This window comes from Cylas formicarius, unplaced genomic scaffold (assembly GCF_029955315.1).
Source record: "Cylas formicarius isolate icCylForm1 unplaced genomic scaffold, icCylForm1.1 PGA_scaffold_1__22_contigs__length_36826433, whole genome shotgun sequence".
Taxonomy (NCBI): domain Eukaryota; kingdom Metazoa; phylum Arthropoda; class Insecta; order Coleoptera; family Brentidae; genus Cylas; species Cylas formicarius.
The window spans coordinates 2,296,339-2,310,061 of NW_026844264.1; the positions used below are offsets into that span (position 1 = coordinate 2,296,339).

The following is a 13,723-nucleotide window of genomic DNA, read 5'->3' on the forward strand; positions in this document are numbered from 1 at the left end:
ATTTCGGCAGGGCTATAGGCTACGAAACCTTTCAAACTCGAAAAGGATGAACTATTTTAAAGAAAAAAGGTACTTCATTTTTGGTAAAAGTAATAGATAATTTTTTTTTTACGCTAAATATTCCACAGATCGATGTAACTCGTCAAGCAGAATCCGAGAAGAAAAGTGACCGGGGGTGCTGTTTGCTGACAATCCGACCCTGCTTCGTGTACAGTTGCATAGCGGGAAGACCTGAAAGATTTCGAAACTGCGTGCGTGCGTGGAAGGCTGCGTTGGGGCGAATTTTGAAAATTACTGAAAGTCCAACGATTTTGGACAATTGGCAGACGATATAGACTACGAAAAATTCCGAACTCGAAAAGGAGGAACAAAATTTTAAAGAAAAAAGGTACTTCATTTTTGGTAAAAGTAATAGATAATTTTTTTTTACGCTAAATATTCCATAGATCGATGTAACTCGTCAAGCAGAATCCGAGAAGAAAAGTGACCGGGGGTGCTGTTTGCTGATAGTCGAGCCCTGCTTCGTGTACAAATGCATGGCGGGGAGACCAGAAAGTTTTCGAAACTGGGTGAGTGGAAGTCCGCGTTGGACAAATTTTGAAAATATCTGAAGGTTTAACGAATTTTGGAGAATTCGACAGAGCTACAGACTACGAAACCTTTCGAAACGAACACACGTGTCCTGTTGAACTAGAAAAAGACGAAATTATTTTTAAAAAGGTATATTGTTGCTAAATAATAGATTTTTTTTTAATTAAAATATTTGACAGATCACGGTAACTCGTGAAGCAACATCTCAGAATTGAATCGGCGAGTTGTGTATTTGCTGACAATCCGAGCCTGCTCCATTTAGATTTGCATAACGAGGAATCAAAAAAAGGTTAACAATTTGGATCATTTTGGAAGATACATACGCCGCGCTTTTCAAAGCGGACAGACGTGCCCTTGTCCAACTGAAACGAACACACGTGTCCTGTTGAACTTGAAAAAGACGAAATTATTTTTAAAAAGGTATATTGTTGCTAAATATTAGATTTTTTTTTTAATTAAAATATTTGACAGATCATGGTAACTCGTGAAGCAACATCTCAGAATTGAATCGGCGAGTTGTGTATTTGCTGGCAATCCGAGCCTGCTTGGATCATTTTGGAAGATACATACGCCGCGCTTTTCAAAACGGACAGACGTGCCCTTGTCCAACTTGACAAAGGCAGAATTATTTTAGGAAAGGTATTTGTAAAAAAATATACAATTTTTTAAGTAACATATTTGACAGACCATGGCAACTAGTAAAGCAGAATCCGAGAATTCAATCGGCGGCTGTATGTTGACTGACAAGAATATAATTGCTGTTAATCCGGCCCTGCTTCGTGTACAAATGCATAGTGGGGAGACATGAACATTTTTCGAAATTGCGGCCCTATCCTCTTGGGATTCTACGTTGGACAAATTCTGAAAACGACCCCAGAAATATAATTGGTGAGAAAATAAGTTTTTTTTTTGTGTTAACAGTTAACAATTTTTTATTTTGGAAATAAGGGGTTTCAGTATGTACTGGTATTAGTGAATCAATTTAATGACCTCAGCATCTCTAAACCCCCCATCTTGAGACGCGTGAACGATCCGGATCGAGTTACGTCGCGTAATTGTGTCACTTTTTTAATTAAAAAATGAAAGAGATGTACCTACCATACTTTAGAAACCCCTACTCCCCTTTGGAGGTGATGAAATAAGTTTTGGCATAAAATATAAGTTCCTCATATTACTTTGATATGATAAGTATAAGTCTTGCCTTTTTTTTTTAAAGGAGGTTCAAACCCGTGCGAGGTGAGCTTTCATATATGAAACAGACCAGTCATGGGGACACGAGATATGGAAAGTTTCAGCGTAGTCGTCGCCACATTGCTGCCAACACTGCATATATAAGGAATCACGAACCATTCAGGTAAAATTTTGAAAACACATATTTATGGCAATATAGAACCTCTCTTTTTTTAACAGGAATATTGAGACTTAGACCAGTATCTTTTTAAGTAGGCATGTGGGGTAAAGAAGACGCAGAAGCTTCAGTCGGGTACCATCGGTAACGTAGGCGATTGATATATTTCCACCACTACATATGTTGGATTGGAATTTCCCATTTGATGCTTTGACTGACTAAATGAGAAAACTTGGAGGTAAGCTCTTACGGAATTCTATGGAAATATGTTTAGTAACATATTGGTGCATTACTCTGTCTTCCAGTCAGTTTCACATAAACTTTGCACGTATTATAGAAATGCCACCTACTTTTTTTTGTGTTAATATTATTGAAAGTAGTAGCTGGTAGCTGTAGTCGTAAGCCCAGAGAGTCTCTGTTTTGAACATAATACACAAAATGGGGCGTTCAAAAACAATAGACTGCATGCCTTTTAGAGTCGGCGTAAACTATGGTCATATACCCCTGATCAAATTCAGAACTAGAAAATCGTTGTGTCTCTGCATTAAAAATAATAGTAAAATTTATTGTAGGCACCTAGTAGAGTATCGAAAATTTCCATTTTTAGTGCCAAATTGGTTACTCCAGTAAATTCCAACTGTTCTATTTTTTTTTTTGAATAATTTATGATGTTATTGAGTTTCATTGCAATTATTTGTTACTTAAATTTTCTGCGTATTAAACCTTAATTAACAATTCGCTATTCGTTAACGCAGGTAGAATTAATGACGCTGACTAACCTGATTTTGTCCAAGGGGGGGGCGTAGTACGGTAGTTTGTACTGTGATGTTTGGTAGTTTGGCAGTGAGCTCTCGTTTATAAAACTGGGGAATGTTTCGTTATCTTCAAATCGTAAACACGTATCATTAGAATTATATTTTTAAAATATTGATTAGGACATGTACTAAGTAACTAAATGCTCTAGCAAAAATATTCACACATATTGCGGAAAACGTACAAATTTATATTAGAGAAAATTAACTATTTTTAGAGGTTGGTTTTTCAAAAAGGCGGGGATTTAGTTAAAGAACAGATAGAGACTAAAGGGAAGCTCTATGAGAAAAGTTAGAATTAAAAAATGGATGTTTTCGTGTCATAGCGAAAGATGGATTATTATTAAAAATAATACTTGCATTAATTGTTGTCACCATTTGTGAAAAATATGGAAAATATCCTCTAGGTTCGCATACCTTTTTTTATTTTTTTTTAAGGTGGCTAACAAAATACACAGACAGAAAAGTTCAGATCCTGTTCGTTAATGTAGCGCATAGAAAAAAATTAGAAAAGAGAACGTTTCGTGTATGGCATACGTAGTTAGTGCGGAATATTAATCTGAAGGCTGCAAGACAGTGAAAGAGTGATGCGCTTAAGTGTGGTTCAGAGAGGTTATTTGGGCTGTAGAAGTTTTTCTTTGAACAGGGTTCAAATAGCGTCTCCTAGCGCGTTAGCAGAGAAGAGTATTACAGTATTTAATATAAGCGTCCAGATTTCATTATTGTTGAGATTGCATAGAAACACACTTTCATGTAGTAGTCGCAGCAGCTTTAAAGTATATGACTTTTTAGTTAAGATGCCTTTCGAGTTTGTTTTATGGCTTGATAGGAAATTAAAGGGTAGATACAGATAAGTTACGAAAAAAAGTATGTACACTATCCTCAAAGATCAGCAATAAATAAAAGAAATTGATGAAATAGTAAAGTTGACTGCGATATCTTAAAATCATCAATAAGATAGATAAATTAATTTTGAAAATATTAAATAATAAAAACAAATAATAAAATAGCAAAGAAAATCAGAATCATCAATAAGATAGATAAATTAATTTTGTAAATATTAAATAATAAAAATAAAATTATAATAGCAAAGAAAGCCTACCACGGCCACATACACATAATATTTTCGACATATGAATTTTTCCCAGATAAATAGTCAAATATTTCACGATACCTTAAAACAGAAGCATGCGGAAATATGTATGAAGTTAAAGCACGGTAGATGGCTTAGTAAATTGAAAAGGTATATGGTTTCTAATATCCTACTTTATTAATGAAAATTTTAACCAGGTTTTTGTTTTGCAGATATTAATGGTGGTGCCACACAGCTTCCAGTTCTGAAAAAAGAAATCCAACACTTTTCGTCTTTATTTCCTCTGTCCTTTGGGCGCAAAAAAGTACAGTTTGTACCCGCGAGGGTACACATTCGCAGAACTATATGTTTTTAAAATAAATGCTTTGGTCAATATTCACTAGGTGGGGTTACCTTATTAAAGAAAATCTTATTCCAAGAGGGGACACTAGTTTACATTCGAACCGCTAGAGGGTGCAGATGGTCACGCGGACAATATGATCAAGTCTCATTGACGCCATTGCTTTTCTTAGGGGTGGGAAAATATTTGGGCTCTGATTGGCTTCGCCGCCATCGCAAACTAGAGGTGAGGAGATTGATTAAACCCCATTGGTGCTTGCTTATCCAATGGGGGCCAGTTTCAAGGGATTATGGGTAAAGGGGGAGGAGCTAAAGAGTCGTGGGGAAGGAGGACACGCCCACAAAAGGGAGAGGAGTGGGGGAAGCCTATGTTGTACTTAATAACTACTAATATAATACCCAAATTAATGAAATAAAGCCTTTGAATGAATGAATCAAGAAATAAAAGAGGCTTGTTGAATCCAATTGGTACTAAAACTACTCTCTTAGAACATAACGCAATTTTAAAACAGCACTTTTTTTAAACTGAACAATTACAGAATAATAACCAACTGGATTTTAAAAAACAAATTTCTACTAAATATAACAAATTCCGTTGTTCCTGTGGCATGCCAGGTATTTATACGGTAGCTGAACAGTCGGCGTCGAAGAGTTCTAGAACGTTGAGGAATCACGCGCTTCTTAGTCAGCATTACTACTACTAACATTGAGATTATTGTAAACAAACAGATTAAAGTACTCCGTATAACACGTATTACTGGTAATTTAGATCAAAATGACTGCAAGAAAACCAAAATAAACTCAAAACCAATTCAATTAACAAAATAATATTATTAGAAGAGACAATCAACACGTTTCATAATATAATATCCAATATTCTAAAATCCAAAATTATCCTGAAATCGACAATGCTGCAAATCGAAGACACAGTTAAAAAAATTGCATTACAACAAATGAACGATTTTGACTACTTTCAAATGAGTACATAGTCATAATAAACCAATTGAATGTAAAGTACAATTTAATATATGAAATACTTGAAGCCGCTATTAGTTTTCAAAAATTGAATACTATTCGTAACTCAATTATTAATCCTTTGAAGAAATTAAAAATTGTAATAAAAATCTGCAGGCTCAATTACCGCTTGAAATATTTCTCGAGAATTTACTAATTTTTGTTCCGTAATCAGTAGTTACGATTATCCTTGAAGTACCATTAATTGAAGCAGAAATCTATCAATACTATCAAATCTTATCGTTACCAATCCCGACCGGAAAAGATTCCCAATTTTATGTCAATATATTCCTAAAACCACACCTTATACTGAGTCATAACAAATATGCCTTTAAGGATCAAAAATGTATTGAACTACAAGGAAATGAATACCTGTGCAAAGAAGCCTACGTTACCTATTTGAAGAACCGACAACTATGTTCCGTAGAGCTGATAATGCCTCATACCTCATACCTGTGTCCGACTAATTTGAGGAATGTTAGTGTAAGCAGAAAAGAACTGTTTATAGTCTTAAAGCCTGTTAATTTTTATAAACAATCATCAGAGAAGGGGCTAAAAGTGTGTCCAACATTTTAATAAAATGAAAACAAAGCCATCAAATTGAAAAAAGATTTTTGAAAAGTAATAATTTTTGGATGGAAGTAGAGGTAACTTTTTTATACCAATACACTGTACTCGACACCAAAAAGACTTAAATAAAATGGAACAGGCCCATGCTTCATCTTCAACCCCCACTACGGAAGTTTATACCACGCAAAAAGCTTACGGCCTTGGACTTAACTAAAGACGACTATATAACACTTCCAAGAGAAGCAAAAAGAAGGGGAGCTAAAATCTATCCTTTATACCCTACTATTCCTAATGCAAAAAAAAATGTTGTCCATAAAGACAGAGGCTACGATCCCATTACAAAACCTGTTGGATTTAACTATAAGTCGGCTAGCACGTATTAATTCTGAAGTGTTGTTGCAGAATGTTGCAGAAGTCATAAACATAAATGTTTTTTTTTTATAAATGGGGTCTTGACGGTAGCGGTGGTCACAGCTTTTACAAGCAAAACTTTGCCTTCAAATTTTTTGGAAGAACTAAGTCCATCTTCAACTAGATATTGCCGTGTTATAAATTTTAAATTAAAAAAAGAAACAAAAGAGAACATGAAAGCAATTTACAACCCCCAAATATCATGAGTTACAACACATACATTTCTAGGAAAATGGACAACAAAGAATGACAGGCAAGAAGCCAAGAGGCAAAAGAAAGCGTCAAAAACAGAAAAAATCAATTGCCTCTAAATCTGATTCGGTAATTGCCAATTACTAACCAAAACATGTAATGCTTATAAATAGGAAATAAAAAATTCTTTCACCCTGTCAATATGAATTAAAAGAAACTTTTGTTTTATTGTTTTGCTTCTTATTTTGTTAAAAACTACCAAAAATCTTTCTAAGTTAAATATTTTTAAAAAATCTGAAACTCTAAATTTTATTTTTAAATATACTTTTACCTTTAAACCGGCCTTTTTAAATTGTTTTCCCTAATTTATCGAGCATGCGAGCAAAAATAAAGCCATCGGAAAATTTTTAATTTGTTACACCTTGTACATAAATTAAAAGCCTAATGAGGTCTATGCTAAAAATTTACGGGTTAATTTTGTACTGAAATAAAATCAGTGGATATGTTTTGTTCCTATAAAGTACCTATTTTGCCATATGTGCACTGGTGGCTATAAATTAATGGCAGGGATTTTAGTCCAATACAATATCTTTTTTCTAACTTTACCACTAGTTTGGAAACAGTTATGAACTTGTTCGTTATTGGCTGTGCCAACAAGGCCAGTTTGTCGAGATTTGCAAGATGCTTAAATCGATCCAGCGAAATAGGATTTCTACTAATTACTAACTACCTAAAACGGGCAATAAAATTCACTTCATGGCACAAGTTTTATTTTTATAACAAAAAACAGTCAAATTGAAAAATAATTCGAAAAATAAATTTAATTGAATTGAAATTGAATTTAATTATTGATTCTACCGTTCTGTTAAACTTCGTTCGACGAGACCGTTGAAATATGCTTCTGAGTTTACAAACGGGTAGTTCTGTTGTAGCAACTGCAAATTTAAGCATAAGTATTAGTTTCCTGTATAGCAGAAAACGACAATGTATTAAAATTCTATTCTATTTCTGTTTTTCTATCGTGGTTACTACGGACCATGATGTAACTTAGTCATAATAAATGAAAATATTTTGTACGCGCACTCTGTATAAAGTGCCCTTCAGATTAGCACTCGATCTAACTTGAAGGCCACGTCAAACTTTGTGAAAAATCCAAAACAGTGTATCTCGCATATTAGTACTGATACAGGGATGTAGTTTTCAGGATACGGTGCTTCTTCTAGAAACCAAAGATGCACAGAATTTTTGATTTTTGAGATACGGCGTGCATTTTGGAAACCTGACGGTTATTCTAAAGCTTATTAGAAAAGTCAAAAGTGAGTTTCTTGCCGTTTTTTCTAGCAAAATTCAGCGGTATACTCGGATTTTATATTTTCAATTCTTTTCAAGGAATAAATCAAACATAATATTTTTGAGTCACCCTATATAGTTTTTGCATAATGCTATGGTGGATATTCGTTTTTGTTAGTTTGATATGACAGGTTATAAAAAACCTTATTTTATTCAAAACAGAACAATTTTGGTAAATTTTATTTCACCTAAAAGACCCCTAATATAATAAAATATAATATAATAAAACTAGTGATTATTGATTAAAAAAATTCAAACAAAAACAACATTGTAACTATGCAAAAGAAAAATCTTAAATTTATTGCTAGATCACAAGTGTTGCTCAAATTGATCTCCATTATGTTTGTTTGCGCCAGTTTCAATTTATTTGTTTTATTTGCATCTTTCTGAAACCAATCTAAGTCAGTCGAAAATCAGCATCGGTCGGTAAACTCACGAATTTAAAGTCCCGTATATGTGACTTCAAAGTTATCGGGTTTTGGAGAATACGAACTTGGGTGAGTTTTTTCCCCAGGGTTCTTGCCTCCCTCTATTTTACTTTCTTCACCGAGAGTTTAGCGTATCAAATCGCGGACAGTCCGGGTAAGTCAAAATTAAATTTAATAACGACAAGTTGGCTAAGGGTCACAACATAATTTTGATCTCTTCGAGCCGGATACCAGCAGTTCATACATAAGCCAGCGTAATACATATTTTGATTTTTGCAGTGCAGTTTTTTTCGGTTGTGCGGTTTTGTGACTTACGGTGTTGACGGGTTTTCTTTCATTTCAGTGATCTTCGACTCATTAAAATTATTAAATTAGGAGCAGCACATGTATCTGCAAAAAAGATATATCCCGGCATATCTACAGCGGCGAAATAATAAAACGGTTGAATATTGGATGCCTTTAGTAAATGCAATCATAATAAGATAAATTTTGATTTGCGAACGAATTTAAAGTTCAACGATTTTCGTATTTTGTTGAACCTTCCCAGCACGCGTTTTTTTTTTCAGAAAGTTAAAAGATTGCTTCGGACCAAGTAAGGAAATATATATTGCCAAATTTTCAGTGCTTAAAGGATAGGTTCGGTAAAAATGACCTCAAATGATAGAAAATTTAAAATGTTAACCATCCAAAAAAAGGCGATATATTCGATCATTCAAAACTTTTATGACTTATCAAAAGATCTTTGAACGTAAAATAAAATTAATAAATTGTATATCAGTGTACCAATCTATGGATTGAACTCGGACCGATATTTTACAAATTTTAGATCAGATAAACTAAGTAGGTTTTGAAATGAATGAAAATTTTAAACCGGAGTATAAAGTTATTACCAATGAAATGTGTTGACGAATATACCAAAATAAAACTAAATGAGTAATGTGACGAGTCTTTTGCCAAAATTCGAAATTCCGGATCTTTACGGTAAGCCAAAAAACTGAGAAATGTTTTATTGTATTTAAATGGATCGGCTTTTTTGTGAATATTGCAGTATCGGGTGATAATTACGATATAATTTGGAAGTCTCTTTTAGATAAATATTCACATCAAAAGGTTATTCGCCAGCACTTACTTACACCAAATTGTTAATTTTAAACAATAACACACGGAATCAGAAAAAAATTGAACTATTTTTTGCAAAATTTTAATGCTTCGGAAAATGCAGTAAAAAAAATCGACATACCGGATTTATTGGACTTTATGTTGCTTTACCACGCGCTGTCAAAGCTAGACGAGGAGACGGTTAAATCGTTCGAAAATCGGATTTAATACAATTTGTTAAAGAGTTAACTAAAATTAAAAAAACGACGGGAGCTAGAACTAGCGGGTTCAGTAAAAATAAAAATTTACGAACATTTTTTGTCTGCAATAACGATAATAAAGATAATAAACCTCCCTTTTGTGTGTTATGTAAGATAGGAGGTTGTTTCTTGAGCAGATGTGAAAAGTTTAAAGCAATGATTTACAATTAACGGTACTAGCTGGTCAAAACCAAAAATTTGTTTTTTGTGCAGTTTCACGAGTATGTCAATGTTCCAAGAGCCCATGTGGACAGTGTGGTAAAAACCAGTAGCCACGATTCATCAAACTCAGAGTTCCAGCTCTCAAGAATCGAGTTCTTAAAACAACTTTAATGATAATTCTGCTGATAAATGGTTTAAGGTACATTCTCAATACGGTTTGGCGACATATCGACGGAAAAAGTAATCCTACGGATTGGTTGTCAAGGAGTTTAACGCCTACACAACTAATTAATCACGATCTCTGGCTTTCGGGTCCCATTTGGCTGAAATCTTCGGAATCGGAATCGTCTATGTCAACAATAGAAGCAGATACTTTGGAAAGACGAATTTTTATTGTTCGCGATTCAATTGAGAGTGAGTGAGGGTGGTGGAGGTGGGAACCACTTCGAATTGGCAAAAAATATTACATATTACGGTACGAATCTTAATGTTTATAAAAATAAATCCTACACAAACATTGGTTACTGCTTTGGCCCTTAGAAGAGCAGAATTATGTTGCCTGCCTAATTCAAATTAAGCATTTTGAATCGAAAATGGAACGGCTCCAGCAAGGTAAACCTTGTAAAACTAATCTAAAAAGGTTACATACATTTTTGCAAGAGGGATTGCTAATGGTCGGAGGTAGACTAAACAATTCGTCCCTTAATTTTTTAGGAAGGCACCCTTTGATTCTTCCTGGAAAGAAACCATTAGTTGAAAGAATAATTGATTGTTATCATATTATTTATTTGCATAGAGGCTCATATTTACGCTTTATATTTATATTAGCTTTGCTGCTCAAAAATATTGGATTCTCGGCGTTAGGAATATAATAACAAAGAGGATTTTCAAATGCAACCGCTGTTTTAGATCAAAACCAAAACCTTTGACACCCTTCATGGCGGTTTTGCCGAAACTTAGAGTTACTGCTACCAAACCATTCTTACATATAGGCGTTGATTATTTCGGACCTATGAATACACCTTGGCTAAAAAAAGAAATACAGTGGTAAGGGATATTGTTTGTTAGCCGTTTATTTAAGTAACAAGGCTAAGAACTAATAACGTCTTTAAGTAGTCATCATTTTTTGGAAGATTTTAAAATACTCTAGGCAAGAAGCGGTCCTTGCAAAATACTGTACTCCGATCAGTGGACTTCTTTTGTTTGTGCAAAAACTGTTTTAAGGGATATAAACTAGTTTGTTAATTCAGAAGAATATACAAAAGCTATATTAGGAGAACTAAATTTGAACGAAGTAAAATGGCGGTTTATAAGTCCCCAGAGTCCAAGTGACGGAGGAATTTGGGAAAGGAATGTAAATAGTTTCACTTGCACAAGGTACTCGGCGATTTGACATATGAGGAACTTAACACTCTTTTAGTGCAAATAGAGGCGTTATTAAACTCAAGACCTTTATGTTGGTTACTTGCCGATGACGTTGTAGAATTAAATATAAATTGGATAGGTTTTAATTGTTAGATAGAAAGGTGCAGGATTTCTGGAGATCTTGGGGATTGGAATATCTTACAAGTTTGCAAGTCAGAGAAAAATCAAATAAAGACGTTCCAAATATTAAACTGGGAACAGTGGTGGTTGTTAAGATAGATAACGCCCCGCTTCTTCATTGGCCGTTGGCAGTGGTTCCTGAGCTCTATCCGGGAAAAAACGGAGTTGTTAGAAACGTTACTATGAAGACTGGGAGAGGGAATTTTGTGCGTCCGGTTTTAAAATTGTGCCCTCTTCCAGACCAATAACTTTACAGTAACACCTTTGCGTAATTAGTAACATTAGAGATATAGGCAAACCCATGAAATTAAAGTCCGGTATGGGCGAGTTCAAAGTTATCGGGTTTTGAGGAAAAACAGACTTCGGTGAGTCTTTTCCCTTGGTTCTTCCCTCCCTCTATTTTCCTTTCTTCACCGAGAGTTTAGTGTATAAGATCGGGGACAGTCCAGGTAGGTCAAAATTAAATTAAATTGCGACAAGATCACAACATAATTTGGATCACTTCGAGCCGGATACCAACAAGGTTATTGCATTAAAATATTAAATGACCGTACATATTTGATTTTATAGTTATCCCCACAAAAACAAATCCGAAATCGATAACTGCGGTGACCTAGGTGGCCATCTTATAGGTCAATTTATTCCAAACCAATGGCTAGGAAAATTAGTGTTAAGGTAGGTACTTAACATTCGCTCATTATGAGCGGGAGCTCCGTCTTGTTGCAAATATAAATTATTACGATGCGCCAAGCAATTTAAAAATACCGACAGAACCTTTTACTTTCCTGCAAAAACTACTTCAAATTATTCAGGATGAAGCGAATACATTAATTTTAGCAATCTGCTTGTTTTCTTTGTTGCGAATATTTTGAATGTTGGATTAAATTTGGTTTTAATCTTTAAAAAAATAACACACTAGCATTTCGTATTATTCAAAGTTTTTAAATAATGACTGCCACGGCTGGTTGTGACATTTTAATTAAAATTTGTAAAAGAATTACAAAAAACCACAAACCGTACTATTCTAACAGAAACTTAAGAATTTCTGAATATGAATATTTTGTTTTAAAAATAAACCTGCCATGGTTAACTAACAAAAACGAATATTTTTTTTTCAAAATTTAAATATTAGGCTTAATATTAAAAACTACTATCGAGTTTTATATATTTTTGATATACTCTTGACAAACCCATTTAAAAAAAATAAGTTTGGTATATTTTTCGAAAATAATTAAGGACAGAAACAATCGGCCACTGAATTCTGCGTAAAAAACGGAAAACAAGTCCACGTTATACATTTCTAATAAGCTTTTGAATATTTGAGATTTGAGGGGTCCGGTATCTTAAAAATCAAGAGGGCTATGAAAACTTGTTTCTCGAAAAAGTAGCGGAGTGTCGCAAAAACCGCATCCCTCCATTTTTACTATTAATCTCAATACCCATCGAAAAATGGACACCCGGTACATATTCGAAACAACATATATCCCCTTGCGTCTCGAGTTTCCTGCTTTAAGAATTTTCCTGTTCCGATTTTCATTTTTTTTAACCCAACAAATTTAAGAATAAGGAATAAATAAGTAAATAATTCTAATAAATAAGACGGCCAATAAAAATTCCAAAGTTGATATGGATACCGAAGAATTGAGGCACCCTATAAAATCCAAATAATCTAAAAATTCCTTAAATGCAAATTACTTTTTTATTTAAAATGTCTTGATAACTATTACAGGTTCTGAGAAAAGCATATCTTTTATTGAATGGAAAGGGAAATGAATGAATTCAAAATACACCTTTTAACACAAATTTAATTTGTTTGCACCCTACAACATATAAGGGGCTGCTCAAAATTAACTTTACCGCTTAGCTGAAACATTAAAGTTAACTATCCAATAAAAGTGTTACTTCAAAAGTATACAGAGTGGTTTTTACCCAGAATTAGATTTCCTATAAAACCTATCTCTTTATCTTAAAAATGAAAAAATGAAACACTGTATCCTACTATTTTTTCAATTATAGTAGGCTTTGTCCTAGATGAGACGTAATTTATTATTTCTTTTTATTATCATTGTTTAAAGTAGTTACGTTAGCGAATGTTGGAACTAGATGGTGCTCCTACACACTTTGCAAGAAGTGTTAGAACCGGTTAGATCGACAATATACGAATAGACGGGTAGGACAAAAAGGTCACAGAACTGGTCCGACAGGTCTCCGGACGTAACAAATCCTTACTGTTTTTTATGGGGATATATCAAAAATATTATTTACAAGGCGAACGATTGCACCGTAAAATAAATTATTTTATTTTTTAGTTTATTTCAGTATAAAATAAATGTATATAAAGTTGCTTATGTTTTAAGGAAATCTGCATTACAAGTTGGCGCCCGACGGCAGGCAAGCATTACGCGGCCTGTAGTGCAATAAAAAAGCGGTAAAAATGTTCAGTTTTTTTCGGGTTCGAATTACATGAAACCTCACCCAAATAATTAGTTAGGTTATGTGACATACGAAAT

At 33.9% G+C, this 13,723-nt stretch overlaps 1 protein-coding gene and 1 long non-coding RNA gene across 3 annotated transcripts in view; one reads left to right on the forward strand and one right to left on the reverse strand.

The window, feature by feature from the left end:
• The first annotated feature begins 1,309 nt into the window (after positions 1–1,309).
• On the forward strand, positions 1,310–2,518 carry LOC132697320 (uncharacterized). The gene is made up of 3 exons (XR_009618138.1): positions 1,310–1,479; positions 1,808–1,945; positions 2,002–2,518. It is a non-coding gene; the product is annotated as an uncharacterized LOC132697320 (long non-coding RNA).
• Positions 2,519–7,123: 4,605 nt separating this feature from the next.
• The window catches only part of LOC132696763 (uncharacterized), a 34,156-nt gene continuing 27,556 nt past the window's right edge, over positions 7,124–13,723 (reverse strand). For both annotated transcript variants that reach the window (XM_060661774.1, XM_060661773.1), the window contains exon 7: positions 7,124–7,305. In XM_060661774.1, the coding sequence (XP_060517757.1) occupies positions 7,278–7,305 (28 nt within the window). In that variant the 3' untranslated portion in view covers positions 7,124–7,277. The remainder of the gene's footprint in view (positions 7,306–13,723) is intronic.